Raw genomic sequence first — 13,075 nt, 5'->3', positions numbered from 1 at the left:
TCTACTTGGGGTTTATAAAAAACCAACTAATTAAGACTGCCTGGATTCTGCTTTATTCTCGTGAATAAGCAATGCTTTTGGTTGTCCCTGTTCTTTTTTCACACTTAAAAGCTGTTCATTGTATTTTGCAGTCACACACATTTTGAGAGCCTGAAAGCAAACAGAAAGAAAGCTGCATAGTTATTTACATTTCACTAGTCAAACTCCAAGGTCTTAATGAGATGTCACTTGCTCTGAAATGGATAAAAAGCCCTGCATCAAAAGCAATCTGTCACATGATTTCAGAATTCCATAGTCTGATTTAATATGCAAGACTTTATTAGAGTAGACTTTACTCAGAAACTCTGATGGAGTCAGTATCGAATGGAAAAAAATTAAGCTACAAACTTCTGCAGTTGAGCTGAGAGGTGGCACTGAACAAGTACCCAGCATAAGTGGAAACATAAATTTCAGCTTCTCAGTTAAAACAGGGGATTATTTCTCTATTGTGGTTTTCTAGAACCAAACGTCTGTAAATTGTGTGATTAATATAAAGGATGACCCCATCCATTTTGCATGCAACTAGAGAACTCTGATTCAAAGGACAGTCTTAAAGGAAAACTCTAATTCAGAGTGATGAACAAGAACTGAAATAAAATGGGAGAACAACTCGAAGAACTTTAAATTCCCAACATCCAACACAGCACTCATTAGTCCACTGAGAAATACAGCTTTTATAAAAGTCTAACAGCAGAAAGCCTCACAAAATACATAAGGCAAACAGTACGTTAGTACAATGACTGTCTTGAATGAATCTTTTTTCGTGAAGTATTTCAAGATTCACACCCTATCAAGACATACAATTTTGTATGTATTAACTATATTAAGGTGGACCTTTATTTCTGAGAAGTATATAACTTCTGAGAATTAAGAATTTGGAAATCTTCACCATTTCTGTGATTTCTGAAGTTCGATTTACAACAAGAACTGGTATCAGAGACCCACATCTGTCTCAAGTCTTTGTTTAAAAACCAAACAGAACATCACAGAACAGCTACAACACTGTAGGATTTGAGGTTTCCTTTCTTTTACTATGTTGCAGCTTGCTCTACAGAAGTATTATCATTCCTAAACTTGTAAGATCACATCTCCGTTTCGCTGCCATGCTTAAAGTTAATCCAGACCATGGCCTGTTACCCTGGTGGTTCTTACTGTGACTCATGAGGTACACTGGCCAGTTCAACCAGCAATATGGTGCTATTACCATTTTTCCTTTTCAACACTCCATTTCAGAAATTGGAGTTTTTGTTTTGTTGTTTTGTTTGGTGGGTTTTGGTTTTGTGTCTTGTTGGAGGTTTTTTTTGTTTGTTTGTGTGAGGTTTTTTCAGTTTGGGGGGTTTTTGGAGGGGGGGGTTCTTCTGGAAAACAAAACATCAATTGCCAGTTTAATTTTTCCCTGCACTTAAAATTATTTTAAAATGAATCCACATGTTCCTTCTTTGATAATTAATGTTCACTTTGAACAGTGTAATATCTGACTACTGAAAGTTGTAAAAATTGGTGCCTTAGTCTTACATGGTAATAGAACAGCATCATTTAGAGACTTATAAACCAATGCAAAATCTCACATTTTAAGATTCACAATCTTAAAAATCACCATATGGAAGAATTTGAGGGTAATAATAATTTGAAGGTCAAAAAACCCCCAACCAAACAAAACCAGAGCACTGCTATAAAACTCAAAGAGAAGAACCATTATTTAAGCTATAGCTCTTACCTGTCTTTCACAATGAATTTATCTTGATCATCAGTTTCCATTTCTTCAGGTTCTTCATTCACAGTTTTAATAATACCATTTTCTTTGTTTTCATCATTCAGAAACTCATATCGTCCATGCTCTAAGGCTGCTCTCCAAGCCTGTCTGTCTGTAACCTGAAGGAAACATACAAATTTGAGGTTTCTAAAGAATCAAAGGACACAAACTTTTAGTACCCATTACTGTCTACATTTAATTTAATTATGCTTTTAGTAAAACCACAGCATTCAAGAGTTCTCATTTAAGTTACAGACTTGACGGCACCACTGTGTTCCTACATGCTACCATTTACAAATACCTTAATAGCCCCCAATGTTCCTTGGTAGATTCTGTCTTCAATGTCCAAAAGGAAGTCTCTAAGTCTCAGTTCAAGCTGCTTCTCTGCAGGTAGGTGAGATCCATCATGGATATTCTGCATCCTTCCCCGTCCTATAGGAGGTCTGATGTCACTCTGAGGTTTTTCTGCAAGAACAGCAAGTAATTTGGCGTCAGTAGATCTTGTTCTTTTAAAGCAGCTGTTGGCAGAGGAAACAACAGTACAAGCCAGAGCAAGCTGAATTCATGGGTTCAAAATTCCCTTCCTGTAGCAACCTGCCAACACCAATATCTGTACCAACTAACCCATCCGATTCAACCAAGCAGGGTATTCTTTCAAGAGATGACCAACAGATTGGCATCCACTCGTAACAACACATGAGAGAAATCCTCACTAATTTAGAAGTAGTTCTTTTGTCTTAAAATTCTTTTGAAAGTAGTAGGTAAGTAACACCAACCCTGCTCTAAGTGCAAGGAGGAAAAAAAAAGAAAATAGTCATATTTCTATTACTGGATAGCTCTTATTTTATAAGAGAACTCTTCAACTGTCTTTCCTGCATGTGTCTTTATCATAGAAACACTTAAAGTAAGCATGTGCAACTGAAAATCATAAAACCTAACAGAATGAGACAAGATAAAATCTCATTTAAAAACCTAACCTTAAAACAAAAAGAAATGACGATACAGGAACAGATGAGACTGACTGTGCCCTCTAATTAAACGCAGGGGGAAAACGAGCAAGATAACATGATAATTTATGAAAACAAGGTGAGAGCTGATGATGATAGGCTGTCAAGTAAAAACCTCTTCCTAAGAGAACTCAAAAGTTCATGCAAAAACTTAAAAGCCACAGTAAAGAGCTGAAAGTTTGCCCAAATTCTAAATTAGTGCTTGCAAGTCTGCATAGGTGGTGAACATTTTTATTCACAGGATTTACCTTAAAACCTTTTGAGTGCAGTGATGAGAAGGTACATGCAAGAATTTAAGAGGTATTTAATAAATACCATACCATAAAGCTGTTGTTAAGAAAGCACAGAATGAATTCCTAAGGTGCTCTCAATTACTGAAACAACTCCCTGTAACTGAAAGTAATAATGCAAATACTCTCAAAATATAGACTCTAACGCCTGGATGTGGGAAATGTCCTTTCTAGTTTAAAAGCAAAGAAAAAATGCAGTATTCTTTCTTGAGCAGAATCAGAAAAGCAGCAACTGCTTTTCAAACAACTGACAAGGAAAAGTTAGTGGATACTGGAATAAAATCAAGTTAACAGCACATATCAATTTTATTTCCATGCTCTTTTGAGCAGGAACTGGAAAAGGCAGAAGCACAGCCTGCAGTGCAGGAGAATCCCTCTTGTCCTGCAAGTCATTTGAGTGAAGATAACAGGGCAACATCTGGAGTCCACAGCAAAAAAACTCCCAACCAAGCACATCTACATGTGGCTATTACTCCTGCTTATCACAGTGGTGGCACCATTGGTACTGGACCACTGCATCTGAATTTCCATGATCTCTATTAAAGTGAAGCTCAAAGCTGCCTTAATTTTTTTCCCGATGTTATTCTACAATTCTAACATTGAAACTGAAGAAAAATCTATGTGGAAATCAAGTTGCTTCACACGAAGCAACACACAAAATACAGATAAAGGTGCAGCAATTAAGAAAATAAGGAACCATACATACAAACTCAAATGATCAGAAGATGATGGAGATTTTCTCACAAAAAAAACCCCAAATATAGAAGAAAGGCCTCAAAATATAGCTTAATTACTACACAAAACCTCTGTCCTCTGCTAGTTTCCACCAAAAGAAATGGTAGGTCAGCTATAAATTTAGCAGTATCTGATGAGCCCACAGCATGTCCTAGCATACACACTTCAGGAAAACAGAATTTGCGTCTGCTCTGAATAATTTTCCTTTGCCCGAATACAGATAACCCAAAATCCTCATGGTAATTTGTCATAATTAAAAACAAAATGTAATTTCTTAAACATTACCCAAGGGAGCCTCACCTTGGTAACATTCTCTACCCACCAACACGCCATAAATACGCCAGCTTTAAGCTTGTATGTGTAAAATTGTATCAGTGATGGGAACCAATGCCTTGCCAATAAATTGCAAAATATTTGGCTAGGAGAAAATGGAAAAAAACCCCTAAATCCTAGGTCTAGGATGGTTTTCAGTACACTCCTATGTTTAAAAACCCATAAAAACATCTGCTATCCTGCTGTTTCCTTCTGTACTGAGTGTCTGCCAAAGCAAGAAAAGGGAAAAAAAACCCAGAAAAGAGTAACATCACAAAAAGCCACTGCACTGAAGTTAATCCATGTAACAACCAACGCAGCTACGCTACTTTTTAGCTCATATTAACTTTTATTCCCCAGTTAATCTTTTTCCAAAGCTAAAATTACTTCCTAAAGTTGTTTGTTTAAAAGCCACTCCCGGTTTACTAAGCAGTAAGATAACAGACAAATCACTGCCTTTCGTTTTTAGCATGAGAAACCAGAAAATACCACAAAGGTCTGTCAAGTGGTGGGGGGGGAAAAAAAAAAAAGGAAAGAAGGAAAAAAACCAAACATGTTTTCCATCGAGTGAAAGAAAGCTAAAGAATAATTCTTAGATGTTAGAAATTACAATTAAATTAGAATTAGAGGTTTCTATACTACTATATAGAAGTTATATCTGTAGAAGCAAATTAAGACCCTTTCATGTACCTGGAATATGGAATTTCTCCACAGGAAAACTGCTTAGTTGTTCATATATTCTACTTTTCTCTTGTAAAAGAGTTTCTTTTAAGGCACTCTCCCTATGTCCTCGGGAATTGAGAGCCTCTAGGAGTTGGTCCAGTTGTTCCCGAGAACTGTAAAAGCACCAACGGTTTGGTTTGTATACTGGCCTTGGCACCTCTACGACAACACTGGTGTGTGAATCTTGGTCAATATTGGAGGTAGATTCAGAGGATTTCAAAGACTCTCCAGTTTTACTGAATACCTGAGGTTCATTTGTGCAAGACTGTCCACTATTCTGAAAGGAAGAGGTTCGAGGCAACAACATGTCTTCTGTGAGACCAGAATAGTCCTCCTCTACGAACAATCCAGGAACAGAAGGGAAAATCCAGTAGCGTCGGTACAGACGGTCTCGACCTAACGGGGTGATATTTGTGCAGGCTGTTGCATTCTGAATCTTTTCTAACAGTTCCTTCTCTTTCTTTTGCTGTTCCTGTTTTAAAGCTTCTTCATCTTCAGCAGTAAGGGGTTCACTCTTTTCACAAGTGGTCTCTTCTTGTCTTGTAAATTCTTTATATCCATTTTGCCCTCTCCTTCCTAAAGTTAAAAGAAGTATGATAGCAATTCATTTACAACTTTTTTTTTTTTTTTTTAAAGCGAAAACTCAAGTAAAGAGCAAGTTTTAGTTCGGGTCCTTTCTGGTTATCTAGATTTACACTGTCAAAGACCATCAGCTCAGTCAAGAGACAATACTGGTTTTATTAAAGAAAAACTCAAGTGATTAACCCCCATTCCCTTGACTGAATAGGCAGCCACTTTAAATACACCTTTATTTTGCAGAAACTAGACTAAGTCTCATTTACTGACACTGTCATCTTCAATATCATACAAAAAGAACCAAAATTTTAAGAACTCAAAAATATATTATAGAAACATCTTATGATGATAAAGTAAAATTCTAGCAATTTCACTATTGAATACAAGCTATGAGTTAGACTTAATTTATCATACTCAAAATGATGAGATCTTAAAACTCCGAAAGTCTCAGGAAGACCAGAATCTCTACATAACAGCTTTTATGGCAAACTCTGGTATCTTACTTGATCACTTAAATTTTTAAGTGTATTAACTATTTTTTCCCCCCCTCAATTTGTACAAGCTCCCATCTTTAGTTTAACAAAGTATTAAGTCCTGGTAGTCATCTACAATAGTATGTCTCATAATTGATACATGCAACCTGAAACGTGCTGTGAACACTCAAGCTCTATGTGTTCCCTGTGTTACCTTCAATTCCCTAGTTGTAGGAATGAAATAAAAACACTTCTTTGTCATCCAGTCACAATGGCTCAAACATGGGTATTTGAGAAACCTGAAATTCTGTTTAGGATCTCATGACAAAACTGTAGTAAACATGTAAATCTGTATTACTGGATGACTCAGAATTTCCATCCCAGGTACTGTTAGGAACTGCACAAGTTCTCAACTTCAGTCCACAATCATCCAGGACTTTCACTGGCAAAGACACCAGCACAAAGCCTTCCCAGCAGAAAGACAGATGAGCTAGCAGCCCAAAGCCATCAACAATTCATCCTCCTGTGGTGACATCTATGTTTTGTTAGGAACAGCAGGCTGCACCATTTACTGCACTGCAGCTCCTACTAGCACGCTGCTGAGGAAATTAAATCTAGACGTAAGTCTGATTTTATTCTTGTATAGGAGGCATGCTGCTTCATTAGCAAAGGCAAACTACACCCAAATGCCTGATCTAACATTTTCTTTTGAAATACCAGTTGGTTTTGCAGTTTACTAAAAAAAAAAAAAAAAAAAAAAAATTAAAACAATGTATCAAACCTACACCATCTCCTATTAGACCAAACTCTTACAACAGCTCCTATGAGGGCAAGTACCTATAATGGTTTGTTAGGCAACATCCTAACATTTTTTAGACAAAAGAGGAATCCACACAGCAAGTATGGAAGACAAGAAAAAACAGCAGTGTGGAAGAACATAGAGCTGACCGTAAGAACTACACCAGGCTGGCTCAATGTACTTAATAGCCCATTATGCTCATGTTCGAGTGTGGGTTTTTTTCCTTAAAAAATAATTACAGCAAAGATTGATACTTTTACTATAAAACACAAGAGCTTGCCAGCTGCATGCATGCAGGTAATACAGGTATGCAAACAAATTCATTATAGCATTACCTCTTCGTCGCCTTTTGTTTGGTCCCAGCTCTTCTTCATCCTCTGTGACTGTGTCCATGTCTTGCTCTTTACGTTCCATCTCTTTGCTCTCTGTACTAGTATCGAGGTCTTCCCGTTCCTCCTCCCTGACACAACAAAATAAACAAAAGCTGACTAACCAACTGCGCAATATAAGCTAAATGATGAAAAATACACAGTAAAATATGGCATCTTTGACACAAAGAGTACTTTTCTCTCCCAAGTACTTAAGCTAGTAAAATACCTATACTGCTTTTAAAAAATAAACTGTAAGTCACAGGCTATATTAAAGCCCAAAAGAAATCCACTGAACTGTAAATGTGAAGTTCTGTATTAAAGACTAAAACCTGCTCTTTGGTACCCTTTCATTTGAAGGGTATTATTATAATCAGGTCATTTTTGGAGACATCTTAGTGTAGTTCTATTGATATAAATTTTTTTCATGTCTAAGCAAAGTTTCCTCCCCAAAATGTATACCATTCTGTAAAATGCTTGATAACACATTTTTGCCTCATCTAGCAAATATAATTAAAAACATTCAGAAAACACAGGCAGTTTTTACAGGGCAACATTTATTTTTTTTTTCTTTATTATAATTTCCAAAGCATAGCACAAATCCATCTTTGGCCCATGCTCACCCTTTACAAGCAGATTTATTTACCTAACTATCTTCGTCATGCAGGCAAAGATTTAGTATTGTTTGATTTTCTTCCTGGCATCATATACAGCTGCATATGCCTGAATCTTACGACTTGAACCCATACAGTTTTATTAACATAACAAAAACCCTCTGGTTGTATGGAGATCACCTGGCATAACACAGCATTTTTTTAAAAAATGCTATTAAATTTGATTAATAAATTTTTACATGAGGTTAGTACTATCTAGCTCAGATCAGATCAATTCCTCAACTCAAAAATGAACTATAATGGTCTGTATGAAGATATTTAGAGAAGTGAAATCAATGCAAGACAAATCAATGCAAAAAAACCTAGATATTGCAATTTTCTCTTGTCAAGCTTTCAACAGAATTCCGAGTATAACACAAGTTGATTTTAAAAATAAATCACTTTCATAAACCAATTCTACAGCACTATAAAGAAAAATAAAATCAACATTAAGGACTATGTACTTAAAACATACCTCTGTATATGATCAAGTCAATGAAACTACACATGTGGGGTCTGGCCACGAAGCTGTAAAAGTGCTATATGATCTACGAAACAGTAATACTATGTATCATACCCAACAGATATTTCTACAGCAGGAATTCTTTGCTCCTCTTCCTTCAGCTTTTCTTGTTTCTCTTTCATTTTTAACTCTTGTTCTTTTAACCTTTCTTCTCTTTTCTTACGTATCCTAATAGTAAGAAAGACAAAGAAAACCAGTTGCAATTAATCTGCTATCTGATCTATCCACATCTTTTTTCTTTTATATTAAAACATCATCCAAAACTAGCAGCAACATGGGAAAACAACATTTAGCATAACTGTTTCACTCCTGTCTACAGTCCCAGGAAATCAGCACAGAACAGAAAGATTACTATTGTTTCTCATACGCCTTCTGCAACTGAGGAGTTAATCTCACTTGCAGCACCAAAATTTAGTTTTCCATATCCTAGTTCTACCTTGCTGCTGCTGCCTCTCGTTCTTTGCGATGCTGTTCTGCCTTTAATTCCCGGAACTCCTGTTTTGCTTGTCGTAGCACGTCAACAGAGTCCTCAATGAAATCTCGAGTGGAGACAAGAGTCAGAAGTTTCCCACAGAGAGCATGAAGGATCTTCATCTTTTCTCCTAATAAAATTTAGACCAATGTTTATATTTCACTATTGATACAATTGATAATAAGCCTAACTCCTACAGACTCCAGACTGGATTTGTTCTCACTCAACAACAAGTGAACAAACATTAGTAGTGCACCAGCTGCACTTGCAGAGACATTTCCTGAAAGCGTATCTGCTTTGCTCAGACACACAAGCCTTTAACTTATTAACTTTTGCCACCGAAAGAAGTAGTAAAATGCAGTATTATCTTCAAAATAGAGATAAAGGAACAGTAGACAGAAATTTTTCCCCATTTCCAAATAGTGAACAAAAGACCCAAATGAGAACACGGGAAAAAAAACCAGGGGCTGAATCAAACACTTCAGTTCTTCCTCCAGGGAGATCCCCTTCTGCAAGTAACACCAACACTTTTGAAATGGGATGAAAAAAAAGCTACTCAGAAGTAATGAGACTGCCTAGCTCTGCAGTCTCTGATGGGGTGGGATGCACTTGTGGGGACAGAAGCATAGCGGATGACTGCTGGTCTACATATGATCCCCAGAGATCCGTTCCAAACTCAATTATTCTATGATACAGTAAATTTTGACCATTATTGGTCTGAAGCAGTTGCAAACTTGATCACTTAATGAGCAATCTAATAATCTCTAACATGTATTGTCTTTTATTACCTGGCAACAAATCATATACTGAGGTACTTGAAAGTTTCTTCAAGAGACCAGGATTACTTAATCTCAGCTCCATGCAAGCATCATCAGTAGTATCAAACCCTCCTCGTTTCTGGTAACGGTATTTTGCATTGGCTGATGTTATATCAGCACCTGACGCTAGAATGTGAAGTCTGAGAATCTCAGAAAGAGTGCAGCTATCGAGATCCAAGTTTTTCAAATTGCAGCCTACAGTTGAGAAGAATGAACAGTCATTTTATATAGACATTTAAATGTACATAAATATAAAAACAGTGCTTTAAATACAGAGGAAAATAATTAAAGTAACAAAACAAGAAGTGAAACCCACACATACCCTGATGTAACTGGGGCCATGCAGCTGCCAAAGTTGCAACTGCAGACAGTGCAGATTTTGTGGGGTCTGCATCTTCATCCAAAGCCTCTGTTAAATCTTTAAGGAAATAAACACTTTATTCTAGTGCAAATTAAAACTTGTACTGTGGAGGGGAGGAAAGGAAGCTGTGTTTTAAGAGTTGCAGACAAAGCAAAAAGAGGGATGATATTTACAGATGCATCAATGTATTCAAAACTCAATTCAACATCCAAATGAAAATTTACAGATCTTTAAATGCGACTAAAAAAATCCAGCTAAAAGCTAAGGACATGCATCGCATGCTATATATAGCAAGAACCACATAAGCTGTTAAAGCAGCCGCAACACACAAAACATGCACAACGGCAACATAAAAGGCAGCAAAAGCAAATCCAGGAACACGCTCGAAAGCGCAGACAAGTAGCAATGCAAGAGTACCTGTATTTCCTTTCCTCAAATGAACTGTTTTTCTTACCATAATTTTGTTTTTAGGAAGCTTAACTCAAACCAATCACATATTTTGATACTGGCTATCACCATTCACTTTATACTTTCTATCTGTAACTTCGATACAGCCTGTTCTGCACAAACACAATTACTAAGACATTACAAATAAATCGTATTTCACCAAACCAAGCACCTGCACTTAATGATCACCATACATAAGCAAACTGACCAGGAAAGCAGGGAAGTGAAAGGGAGAAACAGCAAATTCCTGTTTCTTAAACAAAGGTTTCCTCAGCACTTACAGGTATTTCTCCAGAGGGTTGACAGAGTATTTTTAGCACTGTATGCTGTTTCAACAATTTCACTTTATTTAAATCCAAATTATTAAGCAGTTAAAGTCACCAAGTCAAACCACAAAGACTGCATAAAATGCAAATCCACAACAGTCCCGTATGATGATGAATGTTGCTTGAAAACTGTCACCCAGACACTGCAAAATTAATCTCTGCACCTCCCCTCTCACTCTAACTATGTAATACAGTTTGAGAAAGTACTGTACACCCCAAAACCACACATCCATGGTGTTCTCCGTTACAGAAATGCTGCCTGTACAGAATTTAACTGAGCAAACATGCTGACTACTGCTAGTTTGGTTAGCCAGAATTACAAAGCCAAGACTGTGTAATTCTTTTATGGGAAAGAAGATGTCTAAACAAGAGTGACAAGAAATGAAAGTTCTGAGGTAAGTAAAACATAAGAAATGAAGTGCCTTACCCACAACTCGGCTAAATGACAAAGAAAATGGCAGACTTTTGCACATGGCAGTCCCATGAAGTCAAATTAAAATAAGAGAGTTACATTATGTTTTTTCTGATCAGCCATATGAATAATATAGAATCTAATCAACTATTCTATGATTACCCGATAATGGAATCCTTGCTTGTACTGCCAAGGCAATACGCTCAGCAGTTAACAAATACAGCTTAATTACTAAATTCAACAGTAATTAAAATACAGTCTAAATTTATTAACACTGTATCAAATCTGTAACTTTATTCAACTACCAAGAGCAGCCTCTGTTACTGAAGATAGCGCCCACAGCTGGCTTGTAGGGGCACCATGGAATTCACTCAACCTCAAACACGGAGTGCTCTTATGTATTTATCTACCCCTAATGAAATAAAGGCTAGGAGGATGGGTCAAAGCTTCTCCTTTAGTCAGCAATCTGGCAACCCAAAAACACAGAATCACAAATTTGAACAAAGCCTGCGCTTCCTTCTGATCAGTGGTTAGTGCACACTGAATGCCTCTGAAAATGGGTGTATCATCAGCCTGAGAGCGAAGACCAAAGTCAGAGTGACTGTGAGACTCTTCACTGAAAGAACACACATGGTAGTATCCAGGAGCTGTGGATGCATACCTTCAAGTCTTGAAGAACAATGAATATTCAATTCTCCATTATAGTTGTGCTGGGGAGTTTTAGTTTTTAATCTAATTGGGTACAGATTTTTTTTATAGATACAGATACCTTTGAGAAGACTTAGGAAAATTAGTTGTTTCCTGACCCTCAGGAGAAACACGTAACAGTGCTGGAGGAAGAGGAGGAGGGTAAAGATGCTTCCTGCACCTCCGAAACACAAGCAATGCTGTTAAAAGCTTATTATGCTTTGCTGGATACAATCCTAGTAACAATGAGCTTCCTTTTTCTCTACTCCCCGCAGACCCTGTGGTCCATGCCCAGTTTAAGGCTTTAATTTCAGATAAAAGAGAAAAAACAAGCCCATTTACATATAATATCCATGCATAATAAGGCAAGGTTAACAAAGGAATGCCATAAATCATGCAGCTTAAAGTTAATTCCAGTGCAATTTCAGCTTTTCAGCAGTAAAATTAAGGATCTGACCTTTGGTCTCAGCATCAGCTATTTGCTCTTTGGCCACTTCCTCTTCCTCTTCGGCCATTGCCTGAAAGATGGCAGTCAGGAAGAAAAACAGCAATTCACATAGTGGGCCTTCAGTGTCATTTCCTACAAGAGCTTCCTCTAAAACCTCTGTGAATAAAGTTTAAGAAGCGTCACTTTTGCCGCAAAGTTGGAAAAAAAATTATGTACTGAAAAATAAAAACATTTTTTTCCTTCAGGTATGATAATTAAGTTACTTTTCCATAATTTACTGCATATATTCCTAAAATGATGGTGTCAGAAAGTGTGCTGACGAAACGTTTTCTTAATATACAATTGCAAGAAAAAAAGTACAAGTAGAATAACAACTTGTACACCAAAATTAATTTTCATTTTACAAACGCCATGGAGTTGACCGTGAACTGAAAACTGGATTGATGTGCATGTGTTAGCACTGACAGATTAAAGCCACACAGAAAATTCTCTAGCAGTGGTACTTGTGTGTACTTAAGATGTTTGGTTGGTTGGTAGAAGGGAAACCATCAAAATGGGGCATCTTGCCACATAAATGACAACTTGCCTAAAGTCACTCCTTCAGGAAATTCATCTTGAAGATCAAAAAGTTCCCCAAAAGCATGTAAAAACTCCAAAACCATCAGAGCATCACCGAAGATCTCAGGAGGAAGTCTCGTCTTCACTGGCATTGGAATGGGAAGTTCCTGCAAACCAAATGGGACCACTTAATATAGTACTTGGTTTCTGCAGAGTACACAAGTGATTAAAACCAAAGAGTGTATTATTCTAAGGAATGTGTTTGTTGAGTTTCTTTACATTTTACTAAAAAGAG

At 37.0% G+C, this 13,075-nt stretch overlaps 1 protein-coding gene across 2 annotated transcripts in view; it reads right to left on the bottom strand.

Moving 5' to 3' along the window:
• BAZ1A (bromodomain adjacent to zinc finger domain 1A) overlaps positions 1–13,075 on the bottom strand; it is a 63,459-nt gene that overhangs the window by 15,406 nt on the left and 34,978 nt on the right. The window contains exons 11-20 of one of the 2 annotated variants that reach the window (XM_032111505.1): positions 12,809–12,947; positions 12,232–12,378; positions 9,864–9,959; positions 9,512–9,736; positions 8,688–8,853; positions 8,306–8,419; positions 7,043–7,167; positions 4,827–5,435; positions 2,094–2,257; positions 1,757–1,911 (exon numbers count right to left, since the gene is read on the bottom strand). In XM_032111505.1, coding sequence (XP_031967396.1) covers positions 1,757–1,911; positions 2,094–2,257; positions 4,827–5,435; positions 7,043–7,167; positions 8,306–8,419; positions 8,688–8,853; positions 9,512–9,736; positions 9,864–9,959; positions 12,232–12,378; positions 12,809–12,947 — 1,940 coding nt within the window. The remainder of the gene's footprint in view (positions 1–1,756; positions 1,912–2,093; positions 2,258–4,826; positions 5,436–7,042; positions 7,168–8,305; positions 8,420–8,687; positions 8,854–9,511; positions 9,737–9,863; positions 9,960–12,231; positions 12,379–12,808; positions 12,948–13,075) is intronic. The other variant, XM_032111506.1, reaches the window with a different exon arrangement.

The sequence above is a fragment of the Corvus moneduloides genome, chromosome 6, assembly GCF_009650955.1.
Source record: "Corvus moneduloides isolate bCorMon1 chromosome 6, bCorMon1.pri, whole genome shotgun sequence".
In the NCBI taxonomy this organism is placed as follows: domain Eukaryota; kingdom Metazoa; phylum Chordata; class Aves; order Passeriformes; family Corvidae; genus Corvus; species Corvus moneduloides.
Note: the sequence above shows the minus strand (reverse complement) of the source record. Positions and strands in the feature narration are given on the sequence as shown.